Source organism: Opisthocomus hoazin, chromosome 7 (genome assembly GCF_030867145.1).
Source record: "Opisthocomus hoazin isolate bOpiHoa1 chromosome 7, bOpiHoa1.hap1, whole genome shotgun sequence".
In the NCBI taxonomy this organism is placed as follows: domain Eukaryota; kingdom Metazoa; phylum Chordata; class Aves; order Opisthocomiformes; family Opisthocomidae; genus Opisthocomus; species Opisthocomus hoazin.
The window spans coordinates 66,339,320-66,354,934 of NC_134420.1; the positions used below are offsets into that span (position 1 = coordinate 66,339,320).

Here is a 15,615-nt window from a genome sequence, read left to right on the forward strand (position 1 = left end):
TACAGCTCTGCCTTTCTCTCGGCACTTCAGGGCTTGGGTCAGTCTCTCGATGCTATGCTGCAGTTTCACTGCAAGAGAAACATACGCAAAGCAAAATTAGGTTTCAAGAGCTTGATCTTTCTGTAACCGACACCAGACCGCTTCCCCTTCAGTCACAGAAATGTAAACCTGGATGTGGGAAGCAGAGATGGCGACACCATGAGGGTGGTGAGGCCCTGGTCCAGGTTGCCCAGAGAAGCTGTGGCTGCCCCCTCCCTGGCAGGGTTCAAGGCCAGGTTGGATGGAGCTCTGAGCAACCTGCTCTGGTGGAAGGGGTCCCTGCCCATGGCAGGGGGGTTGGAACCAGATGGTCTTTAAGGTCCTTTCCAACCCAAACCATTCTGTGATTCCATGACAAGGACCAGCCCTCCGCTGCTGCAGGTTGTCAGGGATGGGGAGTACCTGGCGTCTTTGGAAGAGGGATTTGTGTGCGCGGTGAAGAGCGGGGCAGCGCACGAACCCCGGGGGCAGACCGGCTGCGGGCCCGGGTTAGGTTCTGACCCGGGGCTGCGTGTTGCCCAAGCCCGTCCGCGGGAGGGTGCGGCTGGCTGTCCCCTGAGGGCTCCTCAGACGGGACGGCACCCCAGTTTCGGCAGGCGGGGGTGAAGCTGCCGGCCCCCCCCAGGCTGGGTTTTCCTGTGACATCCCCCAGTCCCGCCCGATGCCGCCTCCCGCGCTTCCCCCGCTCCCCGGGCCGGCCCCGCGGCGGGGGCGAAGGCCGCGCCGCTCCCTCCCGCAGCCCCGGGGGACCCCCCCCCGCACCCCGCCCGCAGCCGGGCAGGCGCCGTGCGGGTCAGCGCGCCCCCTCCCCGCCTCGCCGCGGGGCTCCGCCGCCATCGGGCAGCGAGCGCGGAGGCCGGGCCGCCGCCGCGGCCATGGCGACGGCGGGTGAGTGCGGGCGGGGGGCGGCCTCCGCGGGGCAGGGGGCCGAGGGGGAGCCGCCGGGGACGGGCACGGCCGGGCGACACCGGGCCCCGCTCCGGCGGCCCTGCCCCGGGGAGCGGCGGGGCCCGGCTGGGCGGGAGGAGGGGGTGCGGGCGGCGTGCGGTGCCCGAGCCCCGCGCGGGGAGGGGTGGGTGCGCGCGGGCACGAATTTTGGGGAGGATAAAGGAAAAGCTGCTCGGAAAGCCTTCTGCGGAGGCACGAATGAAGCAGAGGCGTCCGTGCAATTACGGGAGACTCGGCTGTGTCCGAGAGGCTGGGAGATGCTGGGTGTTCGGGCACGCTGTGACACGAGCGATGTCGGGGATGGTCGCCCGCCGTTGTTTGGTTGATGGGCTCTGGCTGGGGTCTCGGCACGCAGGGCGGGTGTTTCTGCCGGGATTTCAGGTCTCAGCGCTGGAATTAAAACCTGAATTGCGACTGTGAGCCGCGGTCCCGGCAGTCTCCTCCGGATTTACTGAACCAACATCAGCGCTTACTGAGAGCTGCTGGGTTGGTTTTGCTGTATCTTGTGCTGTGCTGGGGGAAAATAATCACGTCAGCCTTCAAGAGATGTCAGGATGGCACAGAGTGGTTTATAAGCTCTTGGGAACAAAATCCTAGGCTTGAGCTTTTCAGAAAGGTTGGACTTCATGGGGGGGGGTCTAATTTCTCCCTTCCTTTTGTCGTTTGGTGACGTGCACTTGTGTTTGCTGTTCCTCGTTCTCTTTCGAGGCTGCGTCGCTAAGGAAGGGTCGTCTCAGGCAAGGCCCGAGCTGCTGTGACGTGGAGTCGTTCAGGGCTTTGACGTGGCCTGAGGAGAACTAAGGACTCACCTGGTTTGTGCAGAGCAATGGTGCGCCTTTGCCTAGCTGAACCTGCCCTTTCGTTAGTTAGATCCGCAGAGCAGATATCCGAAGGCACCGAGAGCTCTCTACATATTTGAATTATCATTAGTTTATATTTTATAGCATTTTACAAATTCATAAAAATATTGTGCGTTGGCTTCTCACCTCTCTTCCTGCTGCACAAATATGAAATGGAGAATTCTACTATATGAAATGGATATATATATATATATTTTAAATGGATAGTTCTACTAATTTAATTAGTTAGATGTCCTTCTGACCCAAAAGTCAGCAGAGCTGCTGCTTTGTTCCTTGAACAAGAACTCGGTCTCCTCCAAATATTTACCAGTGGCATCGTTTGTTTAATGTGCCTCTTCTGGTAGTGGGCTCAGTGTTTGGGCGGAGGTAGTAGGTGGGCGACTGGTTAAGGCGTGGGGACAGCGGAGCTCCTGCCACCCCGACCCCATGCTGACGGCTCCAGGTGTGCCGGCAGGTGCTTGGATCAGCCATGTGGACAGGCTCCTCCAGCCTGTAGGTTGTAGCTCTGAGATCGGACCTGGGCACCCAGAATGTCGGTGTTCTTTCTAGGGAAGGGGAATTTGAGGAATTTTTTCCTAGAGTTTTAATTTAGAGATGTTATGCTCTTTCTTCTCTTACTATAAGTGTGAGGATATTGAACTAAGAGAGCAGCAAACACAACATTAAGCCGTTACTTACGATGCTGTAAGTTAACTCCTCATAAGCTTTACAGACACGAGGGATGGGATTCACCGTGAAGTACGATCAGTGCGTTGATCGCTGCAATGGTGAAGTGTGGATACAGTTGATTTTAAGTGCAAGAAGGCAATCTGGAGACATATGCATTGTCTGACGGTTCAGCTCCTGAAGCTTTGGTGTGGATCGTCATTTCCTAACCTGCTTTTAGCTGAGCTTTGCTTGAGGAGGTTGAAAATGGTTGTGCTTAGTTGGTTGCTGTTCCTTGTGGTTCCTTCCATGTGTTGCTGTCTTGGGGCTGCCACCGCTCTCACTGGTGCCGCAGTGAGATCCAAGCTGATAGACCCTGCTAAACTCATCTGACTCGGCCCAGAGCCATTGGAGTATCTTGCACTGCCCGTTGTTTTGTGTGCCAGTCCAGATCTGGCAAACGTCTTTTTTTTTCACCTCGCTCTGTGTCTCAGCCGTAGCCATCTTGTAGAGCTGAGATACGTGATCTGGGGTGTCCTGCTTTCAAGACTACCCATGTGCTTTGCGTTCCTTAGCTACTTGGTAGCCTGGAATATCTGATCTTGGTAAGCCCATCTAACAGTTAATTCCTCATCTGTTTGAAAATTACTAAATGTTTTGATGGAGAAATAGAAACATGAAGTAAAACAGACCAGAGAGAAGCTGAATATTAAAATGAATAAGCTGGCATTCCTTGGACTTGATTAAATTCCACTCAGATATAAACTGATTTTTACTGAAGTGGTGTTTTTGTTTGGCCTGGATAAATGCCAGGTACCCACCAAAACTGCTCTCTCTCTTCCCCTCCTCGACTGGACAGGGGAGAGGAAGTATGGTGAAAGGCTCGTGGGTCGAGATAAGGACAGGGAGAGATCACTTACTGATTACCGTCACGGACAAAACAGACTGAACTTGGGGAAAAAAGGGAGTTTAATTTATCACCAACCAAATCAGAGTAAGATAATAAGAAATAAAACCAGATCTTAAAACACCTTCCCCCCACCCCTCCCTTCTTCCTGGGCTCAGCTTCACTCCCGTTTCTCTACCTCCTCCTCCCGAGTGGAACAGGGGGACAGGGAATGGGGGTTACGGTCAGTTCATCACACCTTGTCTCTGCCGCTCCTTCCTCCTCAGGGGGAGGACTCCTCACACTCTGCCCCTGCTCCAGCGTGAGGTCCCTCTCATGGGAGACAGTTCTCCACAAACTTCCCCAACTGAGTCCCACGGGCTGCAGCTTTTCACAACTGCCCCAGCGTGGTTCCCTTCCACGGGGTGCTGTCCTGCAGGAACAGGCTGCTCTCGTGTGGGTTCCCCATGGGGTCACAAGCCCTGCCAGCAAACCTGCTCCAGCATGGGCTCCCCACGGGGTCACAGCTTCCTTCAGGCATCCACCTGCTCCGGCGTGGGGTCCCTTCCACGGGCTACAGGTGGATATCTGCTCCACTGTGGACCTTCATGGGCTGCAGGGGTACAGCCTGCCTCACCATGGTTTTCATCACGGGCTGCAGGGGAAAACTCTCTGCTCCAGCGTCTTGAGCACCTCCTCCCCCCTCCTTCTGCACTGACCTTGGTGTCTGCAGAGTTGTTTCTCTCACATAGTCTCACTCCTCTCTTCCCACTGCTGTTTCCCTGCAGGTTTTTTTTTTTTTCCCTTTCTTAAATACATTATCCCGGAGGCGCTACCACTGTCGCTGATTGGCTTGGCCTTGGCCAGCGGCAGGTCCGTCTTGGAGCTGGCTGGCACTGGCTTTATCAGACAAGTGGGAAGCTTCTCGCAGCTTCTCACAGAAGCCGCCCCTATAGCCCCCCTGCTACCAAAAGCTTGCCACGAAACCTATAACAAGTGGGCAAATCTAGATTGTTCTGTTTAGCTTTACATCTTCCAGACGCCTCAGCAGATGCCAACCCTGCCCGTACTTGCATGGAGCAGTGGCACCACTGGCAGAACTGGGGATTCTTATAGATCAGGGAGCTTTGGGAGGAGCAGGGGCATCCTGATAGCTCATGTACTGTTGACTTGTGTCCTTGTATCAGAGCTGTTCCTCAGAGAAGGGAATAATAGCCAGAGGGTCTCTTTTTCTCTGTGGTTCTGGGCTGTCAGCAGAGGTGGTGGTGGTGATGGCTTGAGGTGATCAGAGATATATGTTACAGCAGTCTGCTCTGATTTTTATTGTTGAATAATTCATTGTTCCTGCTGGCTGAAGAATCAGAAGCGAGGGAAGTTTGGTCTCCAGTAACTTTGGCTTCAACCCAATTTGAAATGAGTACAGCTTGGCCATAGTTCAGGTCAGTGCTAAGAGAACTGTGGAGCATTTGAATACACTTCTGATGGTACTAAAGGAACGGGAGCAGGCCGGCCCCATGTGCCAAAAGATGGGCTGGTGGGGAAGATGACTGGCTTGGCTGAACAGAGAGCTTTGCCTGGAACTCAGGAAATAAAGGAGAGTTTATGACCTTTAGAAGAAGGGGCAGGCAACTCGGGAGGACTACTAGGATATTGTGAGGTTATGCAGGGAGAAAATTAGAAGGGCCAAAGCCTACCTAGAAATTAATCTGGCTACTACTATAAAAGACAATAAAAAATGTTTCTATAAACACATTAACAATAAAAGGAGGGCAAAGGACAATCTCCATCCTTTATTGGATGTGGGGGGAAACATAGTCACAAAGGATGAGGAAAAGGCTGAGTACTTAACACCTTATTTGCCTCAGCGTTTAATAGTAAGACTGGTTGTTCTTGGGGTACCCAGCCCCTCGAGCTGGAAAGCAGGGATGGGGAGCAGAACAAAGCCCCAGTAATCCCAGGGGAAATGGTCAGTGACCTGCTACACCCCTTGGGCACATGCAAGTCTACGGGGCCAGATGGGGTTCACCCAAGGGTACTGAGGGAGCTGGCGGCAGTGCTCACTGAGCCACGTTCAAGCACTGATCAGCAGTCCTGGCTAACCGGGGAGGTTCCAGTTGACTGGAGGTTACCAAACATGACGCCCATCTGCAAGAACGACCAGGAGGAGGATCAGGGGAAGTACAGGCTAGTCAGCCTGACCTTGGTGCCGGAGAAGGTGCTGGAGTGGATCACGTTCGTTTCCCACAGCATTCTCCTGGGGAAACTGGCTGCTCAAGGCTTGGATGGGTGCACTCTTCGCTGGATGAAAAACTGGCTGGATGGCCGGGCCCACAGAGTGGTGGTGAATGGAGTTCAATCTAGCTGGCAGCTGGTCACAAGTGGTGCTCCTCAGGGCTCAGTATTTGGGTCGATTCTCTTTAATAACTTTATCAATGATCTGGATCGGGGACCGAGTGCACGCTTAGTAGGTTTGCAGACGACGCCAAGTTGGGCAGCAGTGTTGATCTGCTTGAGAGTAGCAAGGCTCTGCAGAGCGATCTGGACAGGCTGGATTGCTGGGCTGAGGCCAACTGTATGAGATTCAAGAAGACTAAGTGCAGGGCCCTGCACTTGGGTCACAACAACCCCATGCAATGCTGGAGGCTTGGGGAAGCGTGTCTGGAAAGCTGCCTGGCGGAAAAGGACCTGGGGCTGTTGGTCGACATCTGGCAGTGTGCCCAGGTGGTCAAGCAGGCCAGTAGCACCCCGGTTTGTATGAGGAATAGTGTGGCCAGCAGGACTAGGGCAGTGATCGTCCCCCTGTGCTTGGCACTGGTGGGGCCACACCTCAAGTACTGTGTTCAGTTTCGGGCCCCTCACTACAAGAATGACACTGCATCCAAAGAAGAGCAGCAAAGCTGGTGAAGGGTCTAGAGAACAAGTCTTATGAGGAGTGGCTGAGGGAGCTGGTATTGTTTGGTCTGGAGAAAAGGAGGCTGAGGGGAAACCTTATTGCTCTATAGAGTTACCTAGAGGAGGTTGTAGCAAGGTGGGTGTTGGTCTCTTTTGCCTGGTAGCAAGTGATGGGAAGAGAGGAAATGGCCTCAACTTGCACCAGGGGAGGTTTAGATTGGATATTAGGAAAAATTTTTTCATTGAAAAGATTGTCAAGCATTGGAACAGGCTGCTCAGGGAAGTGGTTGAGTCACCATCCCTGGAGGTATGTAGACATGGCGCTTAGGGACCTGGTTTAGTGGTGGAGCTGGCAGTGTTGGGTTTTTGGTTGGACTCAGTGATTTTAAGGGTCTTTTCCAACCTAAATGATTCTATGGTATCATCATGGTATTAAGTACATTCTGTACATTTTTAAATTAAGAACCTCCCAAGAGGATATATGATTCTATGATTCTATGATGTAAAAGAGGGGATATACGTGTGACTGTTCAGAGTAGTTTTTAAATACTGGAAGTATATTTGCTTTCATTTAAAAGTTCATGTCATTGTATCTGGGTTTTGTTTTTCCTGGGTTAGGATGTGTAAAGAAATGGGCAGTGTTATGGGGATGCCCAGGTTCTCTGCCACAGGTCTGTGGCATCGGGACTTAACCACGTTTTCCATCAGCAACCCTGTTCCTTGCGTGGATGAGTTTGCTGGCTGCGTTGCACTCAAAGGCAACTTCACTCTGCTAAAGGTCTGTTGGATGTTTGAACAAGCTCTTCATTAAACAGCCTATACCTGTGCATTTGTATCGCTTCGTGTGTGTGGGTATCATGGTGACAGAATGTGGCACTAATACTTGTGAGTGCGGTAATAAGATCCCAGGCACAGTAACTGAATCCTGTGTGAATTATTCCCCTAACAGAAGATGCAAGGAAGACGATGTGTAGCAATCCAGAGGAGGATAATTTGTTTGCTTGGCTTGTAAGATCCTTGCTATTATGAAAATACAGGCAAGAACGGTAGATGCTTCTTCAAATAAAAAAGTGAATCAGCTGCCAACAGCAACCCAGAGCCTTGTTGATGAGCTTCCCATGCCTTTCTGGATGGCATGAAGATGCGGGTCTTGAATTTTTGTGGTGGTGTTAGGAGTTGGCACGCCTGATGCGCAGTCTGAGAAGATACGTACCTGTTGCTGCTCAGTTGAAACGCTGTTTTGCAGCAAGGATGATCCCTCAGTACTGTGTTTTCTCAGGGCATCGTAGCAGAGTGAGCTCTGCCTCCTGTAGCGTGTGGTCCTGAGTTGCTCAGGGAGAAAGGAGCCTGGAGGAGTTGTTCTGACAATAATCCATGGTGATGGGGGTCCCTCGCCCCAGGCCGTGACTCAGCTGCCCGTGTGAGCCGGTTGCCCTAGGAAATTACGTCCTGCACCTGTATGCTTGACACCTAACTGTAAAATTGCATGTGACTCTGGAAGGATTTCTTGAGTACTGCCATGCTGGTGCGTATTAAAAACCTGCTATTGGAAAATAATCAGAGCTGTTAGATTCTTTGTTTTAATTTTTTTGTGTGTGTTGCTTCTCGTTTCATTTTGACGCAGTGTTGCTTAAATTCTTACTAATAATAGAGCTGCATTGTGCCTGGCTGTATTGAAAGCAAATCTTGAAAAATGCCTGCTTTGTGGAAAATATTGATTGCAATTGTGCGTTCTTTTCTAAATACATGAAACAGTTACTTTTATAAAGAGCGTGTATTTGTGCTTATGCAGCTGTCCCCGTGAGAAAACATTCAATCACGTAGTCAGACTTCAAAAGAGCTTGCAAAATAAATTGGAGAGCATTTTAAATATGCTTCCATCCTGTTTTGAGTGGGGAGCGTTCTCCAGGGATGCTGCCTGTGAGGGGAGCTAGTTTTGGGCATGATTATTTGCAAAGATCGGCAACTTTATATGCCTAGGAGGGGAGGATGGGGAGTGCTTCAGCTGAAGAACTGGGATGCAATTGCAGGGGTGTAGGCAGTGTTCCTTCTTTGCCAAAATAAAAGCTAAAGGGCCACTGGGCTCGTGGACCCTAGAGACAGGCTTTTTAAAAATATTTTTAGAGGTTTGAAGATGCAAGTGAGGTACCAAACCAAACATTTTCGAGCATGTAGGACACCTTAAATCAAATCTGGCCCTGGAGCCTTGCTGGTAATGGCTGTAGCACTAAATTAGTATGCTTAGGTCACCGTGAAATGAGTTCCGTTCAGTGCAGATGGGAAATTAAGGAGGAGGTCTTGTGAGCATGGTGGTGGGTCTCTGGATGCGCTGAGGCCCCGTGCTAGAAGCACTGCAGCAGCGAGAACTCTGTGAGCTGTGCCGGGGTTTGTAAAATGAAGTGCTGTGGCTTGCCTTTGCTCCACGTAATGGTGCCAGCGCTTCCCAAGGGACCCATCCGCGGTAGTCTGTAACGTTTATTGCCTGTAACTTTCTTGAAGTGTTCTTTTGGTTCCCATGCACGTGGGAAACAAGTGTGTGCCATCTGGCCTGGTTAAGTCCTTCCATGGTGCTGCTCAGCTGTAGAGACAGCTCTTATGTAAATAGGAGTAGTCATAATTAGCAGGGGAGGTTATCTAAAAACATCAGGCAGCTTTGTTTTGAAAAGCAGCCTCTTGGGTGCCTTAGATAGGTTGACGTCATGATCGGTGGGGTTAAGTAGTCATTAAGGAGACCTTGTGTTGACTTTCCATTTGTATGATCTGTTGCTGATTGCTTTGATTGTGCACTGAGAAGGTCTGATCAATTATTCAGCAAGGGCTGGAGTTTAATCTGCCTTGGGGCTGGGAAGACACTAACTCTGCAGACTGGTGCGGTTGGTTGCTATTTAGGCACTCAGACTTTGCACTGACTGTTCTGCATGTAGTTTTGGGAGATGAATTCCCAATCAGAGGGGAATATGGTTATCAATGGTTTATCTGATACGTATGGACTCAACCTGTTACAGTGGCTGTAAACAAATCCAGTGAGATGTATTTTGATCAGTCATGGATACTATGTTAGTTGTGCTATCCGGAATGGACTTCTTGGATATCTTCCTTTTTTATGTGCAAGATAGACTGGTTTTGTGTTGAAGGGTTGAGTGGTTAAGCAGTCAGTTAAAATTGCCAACAGCCATGTTATCCATCAGCAGTGTGACCAGCTGCAGGACTTGGTTAAAACAATGAAAAGGGACATTTGTGGCAGCCTGCTTAGTGGGTATCAGGAGGACAAGATGCCATCTGTGAAGTGCCGAGAAGAGCAGCTTATATGAACCACAGTGGAAAAGACTAGTTGAAAGAGTATGGGTAGATTGCAAAGTGCATAACCATGCAGACACTGTACAGAAAGTAGGATGCTTCCTCTGTGTGAAACCCCAGAGCAAGTTCTGAGAAAGGAAGATAGTCCTGATTTTGGGACAAACAGAATGAGGAGCTGTGCTTTTAGCCTTGTTGAAGTTTCAGCTGATTCATAAGGTGTACAGCAAAAGCACTGGAAAGGCATGCCAAGATCTAGTGTGGATGGAAAGATAAGCCTGGAGTGGAGGCAGAGCTGTGGGTCCTGAATGAAAAATAGAGGCTGAGACTGGAAGTAGGATGGAAGTGAGAAAAAGAAAGAATAGGTCTCCTGGGAAGCTGAGGGAGGTGGGGAGGACATCATGGAGGATGGGAAGATCACGCAAAGGAACAATTGGAGGTATGAAAGGAGGGTTGTGTAAGCCAAGAGAAAATATGATTTCAAGAACAAAGTGTATGATTGCATCTGAAGCAACTGACAGGTTGAGGACGACGTAAACAGTGTGTTGGCCGAATAAAGGGTATTGGAAGGGTATCATGGAGCCCACTGTCCATATACAGACACAAAATTACACTTATTCCTTCCTCTGCTTGTGGGATCACAGCTGCATTGCATGCATGTGTGGAACAACTGGATGACATCTTTTCATTAACATAGTCCTGATTTCTGGAATAAATTGTACAGTGTTCCTAGGTGAAAGCTCTTAGTGACAGGAGTGCAAAGGGTTCAAGCGGCACTGGGAAAGGGTGAGGATGGAACGGGGATAGTTTATTTTCTTTCTTAGGGTACCTCTCGCTATTCTGAACACTCTGTTTCGCAAGTACCTTTCATATCTCTCTTGGCCCTACGCAGGAGGCATGACTGGGACTGGTCTTGGGCATCTGTCCTTGCTCTACTGCTGGCTTCTTCAGAGGCTGCAGCATTTTGCTGCCCCTCCCTGCATCTGTTTCCCTTTGCTGTTTCTGTGGTGCTCTGTAATGAAATGTGTTATACATAAGCCAGGTATTGTTGTTACCTATATTGCTATCATTATGGAGCTTTGGTGACTCGAAGGTGCAAGATACTGGGTGCCTCCAGGGGGTGGGAGGTCAGCCTTAATTAGCCTTCTTTGGCTTTGATAGGGTTTGAAAGTGTCTGGGAACTTGCAGATAGTTCTTATTCCTACAGCTGTCAAATATGTTTTCAGGTGGCTGTTATTTTTTAAAATACAGTTTTGCAGGTATGAAAACTATGCATTTTGGTCAAAAAAAGAGTTTTGAAACACTTCAACACTTCTTACAAAAAAGAGGAATCAGAACGTGGTTTACATCTCAGAAGTGTCTAGAGAGCATATTCAGGTAATGTATATAAATTAAAAAAAAAAAACAACTAACCACAACCAAACGTCTCCTGTCACATCTTCCTGAGAACCAAGTGCTTGTGCAGTTGAAACAAAAATGTTTGGTGACTGAACCAAAACTCAGTAATTTCTGAACAGATCTGCTCAGCCCTTCGTAGTATCTCACTGTCACTGAAAGCAAAGAGCTTTCTAAAAGAACTTACTGCTCTTTGGTGTGGTACATTCACTTTTCCTAAGCATTAGTTCTTCAAGGGGGGGGGGGGGGGGATTCTGCAGATAGAGGGCATCTGCACGCTGCTGCATCCTGCTGGTGTTGTGGGCTTGGTCAGAAGATAAACGTTTGAGACACTGTTCGAAGGTAATCATTGGGATCTTGCAGTTGTCCTCTGCAGCAAACGATTTGTGACAGTTTTTTCTCTTTCTCAGACAAGGGGAGAGTAAATCTCGGGAGCGGCTGGCCGAGGCCACAAGCCCTGCTGACAAACGCAGACCTGGAGGAGGTGGCAGGTCCTTGGCCAGGTGCTCAGAGCTCTGTGGCTGCCCCCCGGGCACTCCCTTTCTGCAGCGCTTGCGTAGTTTGCTCGTTGCAGGCTTTTCCAATAGTTTGTGCTGTTTAAACTGCTAAAGTGAATTATTAATTAACCAGTTAATGCACAGCCCTGGTCCATGGACAGACGCATGTGCGTGTGCGAGATATGCATGGCTCGCCTGGGAAGCAGAGAGGGGGCAAGTGTCTCCTGTCGTGCTCGGCACCGTCCCACGGCTGGCTGGAAGAGGTGGCAGCATCCAAAGGGGTTTTGCAGGGTTTGTTCTTCACTTCTGTGTTCTGTGATTTCAGGTGGGATTGCAGTTCGTGATGCAAAGATCTCTGGAGCTTTGCAGTGTCTGTGTTTTGCTAAGACAGGGTAACCCTTCCTTTTTAATGGACTATTTAAGAATCAAAAGCCTGACTGAGATACCTCATTGTCTGCGCTGCCTGCGTTCTGGCTGCGGATACGATATACCTGCTTCCTAAAGCCTGTGTCTCAAAGACTTTAGTGGTGCTTTAGCAGTTTTAGACCAGGTGCTGTAGTGGTTTTGCAGTGAGCTGTCGCTGAAGTTACTTGGTCAGTGTTGTGTTCACCCTCTCTTGAGAGCTAACAGTGAACTACACGCAGCCTCTCTTAGCCGCCGGTATAAATTGCTGCTTGTGCATGGCGTGTTTAGACTTTGCAGTGCAGAAGGTTAGGCACTGATGTTGCTGGCCTGATGGGTGGAAGGGAAAAGGTTTTTTCACTGTTGGTTAACAAACTGTCGGTAACTACTTACGGGACAGTCTCTGGTAGAAGAGTCTGGCTAATCATGCCCAAGAAACATAGATTTTACTAAGACCAAGTGCAGGTAGAGAGTTCCCCTCTGGGAAAGTATAACGTGGTTTCTCAAGTTTCACAGAATCACAGAAGTTCTGAGGTTATGAATTGGAGAAAAGCATGGGAAGGTGTGGGGGCAGAGGACAGACGCTGAGCTGAATAGAGGCCTTTGGAGAAAACAGATACTCGCTTCTTCCAGCACCGATCTCCTTCGATGAAATTAGAGTGAGGGTCCTGCGGGTAGGCTGGAGTAAGATGTGTGTGTTAGAAATGTGGTTTTTCTTTATATCTTTCCATGCATCTCCAGACCAAGTTAACTGTGTTGTTTAATGTTTGAGTTGTAGTAAATAAATGAAAACATCACTTGGCCCAGTTTCTGAGATTTATTTCAGAGGACTCGCAGTCATCAGACTTTCCATCCCCAAGGACAAGCTAAGCCTTAAAACGGGGGACACAAAACATCCCAGGAAAGTTCAGAAATACCCACACAGTAGCAAAGCCCCTGCTGGAGTCAATTTGGGAGATGGTAGTGCAGGTCTTCTGGTTGAAGGAGGCTTGTCTTTCTATGACAAGTGCTAGTTGGAGTATTTTTGGCAGGTATCAGAGCTGTGGGTTAGAGTATCTGGAACTCAGGAGTTTCCAGTGAATTTCTGAGATGTAGTTGTTTTCCTACATTGAGGCTGGGGGTTTTTTTTTGTTTGTTTTTAGTGGAGGATTTTTTTGGTACTCTTTTGTACTGGACAAAATGAGCCTAAAACTTTTTATCAGACAGTGGCAGAGGGGGTGAAACACTGTCTGTTCTAGAGCGGGTATTTCTTCTCTCTTGTTTCCTAGTGACTCTTTGGAACCAACATTTTCTGTCAATAACTTTTGTTGAAAATACTGAAGAAGCTTTGCTGTTTGAAGCCTGTTTTGCATAACATGCTATGGTTACGCTTTGTGCTTGAAAACTCTGAATCAAACCTGAAGAACAACTAAATCACCATAAAAAGCATGCACAAGGTGTTTAATGTGTGGGAGGTTTTTTGTCGTCTTTCTTGTTTTGCAGCACTTGAGATCCTCAGAGTTTCTTTCCAGAGGAGCAGGTGAAAGGAAAGAAGGCATATTTTTCATTGCCACAAGGACTAGAAACTTACTTGTTATAGCAATTGAGAGTCTCGCCTCATCATTTACTTCAGGATCCACACATTTAGGTAAAATACCTTTTATTGTTTGATGAGGGCTTAGATTTTGTTGGTGAAATTGTGATAGCTGCGTTTAAACAGTCCTTTAAAAAAACGTGTGTGCTCCGTGAAGCATGGGTATAGTTACAAGTTACTTTATTTTCCAGTTACGAAAATGACTTGAGAAGTTCTGTACCTTTAACCCTGCAGTTATATTCATTGCTCCTCATGTGGGTGATACGCCTGTGTGGGGAGCCCTGCTGAGAAGTGAGTCCAGGCGGTTCTGTCGCTGTACTCCGGAGTAAATCCTTGTTAAGGTTTCAGTGAAGCTGTAATAGGTGAGATGTACAAATGCTCACAGCGCTTTGCAGCAGTGCTTTGGGTTTTGTTCTGCAGTTTGAATTACTGGATCTGTTACCTGTATTTCAGTATAAAATTAATAAATGTTCTCTCCCTTAACTTGGCTTTTACGGAGTTGCACATGGTGTATCATAGGCTTTTCAATGGAAGCAAAGTGCATTTCATGATGCTGAGGTCAGAAGACAGCCTGTAAACAAATTAAGGTGTATTCCTGTTGGTGTAAAGTATGTGGGGAAGTTCTGCCATGTTTTTTAAGGCAGCCCATGATGAGGGATCTGACAGCCTGCAGGCTTTTCTGCCTGTGCCATTCATGATGCTGTGTATCAAGGGCCGTCAACCTGCCTGGCTCAGAGAGTCACACGCCAATGTTTTCATGCAACTGAGAACCATATGATGTGCACTAATGTCATGGAGAGCCATAGTAAGGGACACTTCATGGGTGGGAAAATACAGTGATCCCACTGCTCAGTTACAGAGTCTTGACTGTATCTGATGATCCTCTCATTTTAGCCCAAATACTGGCAACGTCCCACCTTTTTGATTTCCAGGGTACCCTGTGGCTGGCCGCGTGATCTGGTCTGCCCGAAATGACCAAAGAGTTGTAACTTAGTAAAGATAAACAGAAAGTGCTACCCCGAAGGAGGAGTCCTCAGGCTGATGCCTGTACTGGTGACACTGATACAGCTCAACGTGTCCCAGTTTGGTGCTGCTCATAGATTTCCTCTTTGTCACTGGGGCATGCTGTAGTGTGTGCTGCAAAGGTCGGGAGGGGCAGAGGAGGCAGGGGATGCGCTGTTCCTTGCCACGCTGAAAACTGGTGTAGGTGAATGATATCCATCAGGCCCTGCAAGGAGATCAAGGCGACAGTGTTGCCACGTGCTCCAAAACCATGACCCAGGCCTCCCAAGCCTGTAAGCTGATGTTGAAAAATCAGTAGTTTCAAGTCTCAAAAAGAGCAAACGTCCTGACTGACTCTTTGACGTTTAGTCTGCCTACCTCTGGTTTTCAGATATTTCTCCTGCAGACATGTGAGCTAGAAACAAAAATATAAAACCAAGCTGAGTTTCTCTTTTGTGATGACCTGGTTTCAAGTGTTATGGAGTTAAGAAAAACACCAAATACCTTATATCTGGTAGCAATTCTGGCAACAAAGCTGCAGGTCTCCATTTTAGGGGAAAAGGAGTGGATTAAAGGTTTCCCAGTAGGCAATCTCGGCACGGGGAGGAGTGATTCTTGTGATCACATTTGGTTTTGGTGCTTCCTCAGCAAGAACTGTGCAGGACACGTAGTCACGTGTTTGCCATGCTGAAGGCACAAGGACAGACCTCCAGAGCTTTTCTCCCTTTTTGCCTTCCCATTGCTTGCTTGCCTCTTCCTGGTTCAGTTCTTCACTCTCCTCCGAACTTTCCCTGTCTCCTGCCTGGCAGAGGGATGCTGTCAGAGCTTATTCTGTTGCCTTAGTTTGTGCTTTGTTCTCCCTTGAGACCAGGGGAAGGAGAGCCGTGTAGAGCTGGCCCCTTGGGAAGGAGAAAGAGCAGTTGCTCATAAGGTGTTGCTCAGCAGCGCTTGCCTGCCGGGAGTCACTGAGCACCACTCGTGAATGTCCCTTGCTTGAAACCAGTAGATGAGTCACAGCAGTCTGGGACTTCACAAGTTCATTTGCAGCATTAGATCCATGACTAGATGGTTCCAGAGTTGGGGCAGTGGAAAATTAGGAGTTGTGCTTGACGTGCTCACTCACGAGTTGGAGACACTGGAGAAGTGTTTCCTTCCTAGACGCTGCAGCAAGATGCGTGATGA

At 48.9% G+C, this 15,615-nt stretch overlaps 1 protein-coding gene across 1 annotated transcript in view; it reads left to right on the forward strand.

Moving 5' to 3' along the window:
• Window positions 1-841: 841 nt before the first annotated feature.
• Window positions 842-15,615, forward strand: part of SYT16 (synaptotagmin 16) — a 119,105-nt gene continuing 104,331 nt past the window's right edge. Inside the window, exon 1 of the mRNA XM_075426822.1 lies at window positions 842-927. Within this exon, the coding sequence (XP_075282937.1) occupies window positions 915-927 (13 nt within the window). The 5' untranslated portion in view covers window positions 842-914. The remainder of the gene's footprint in view (window positions 928-15,615) is intronic.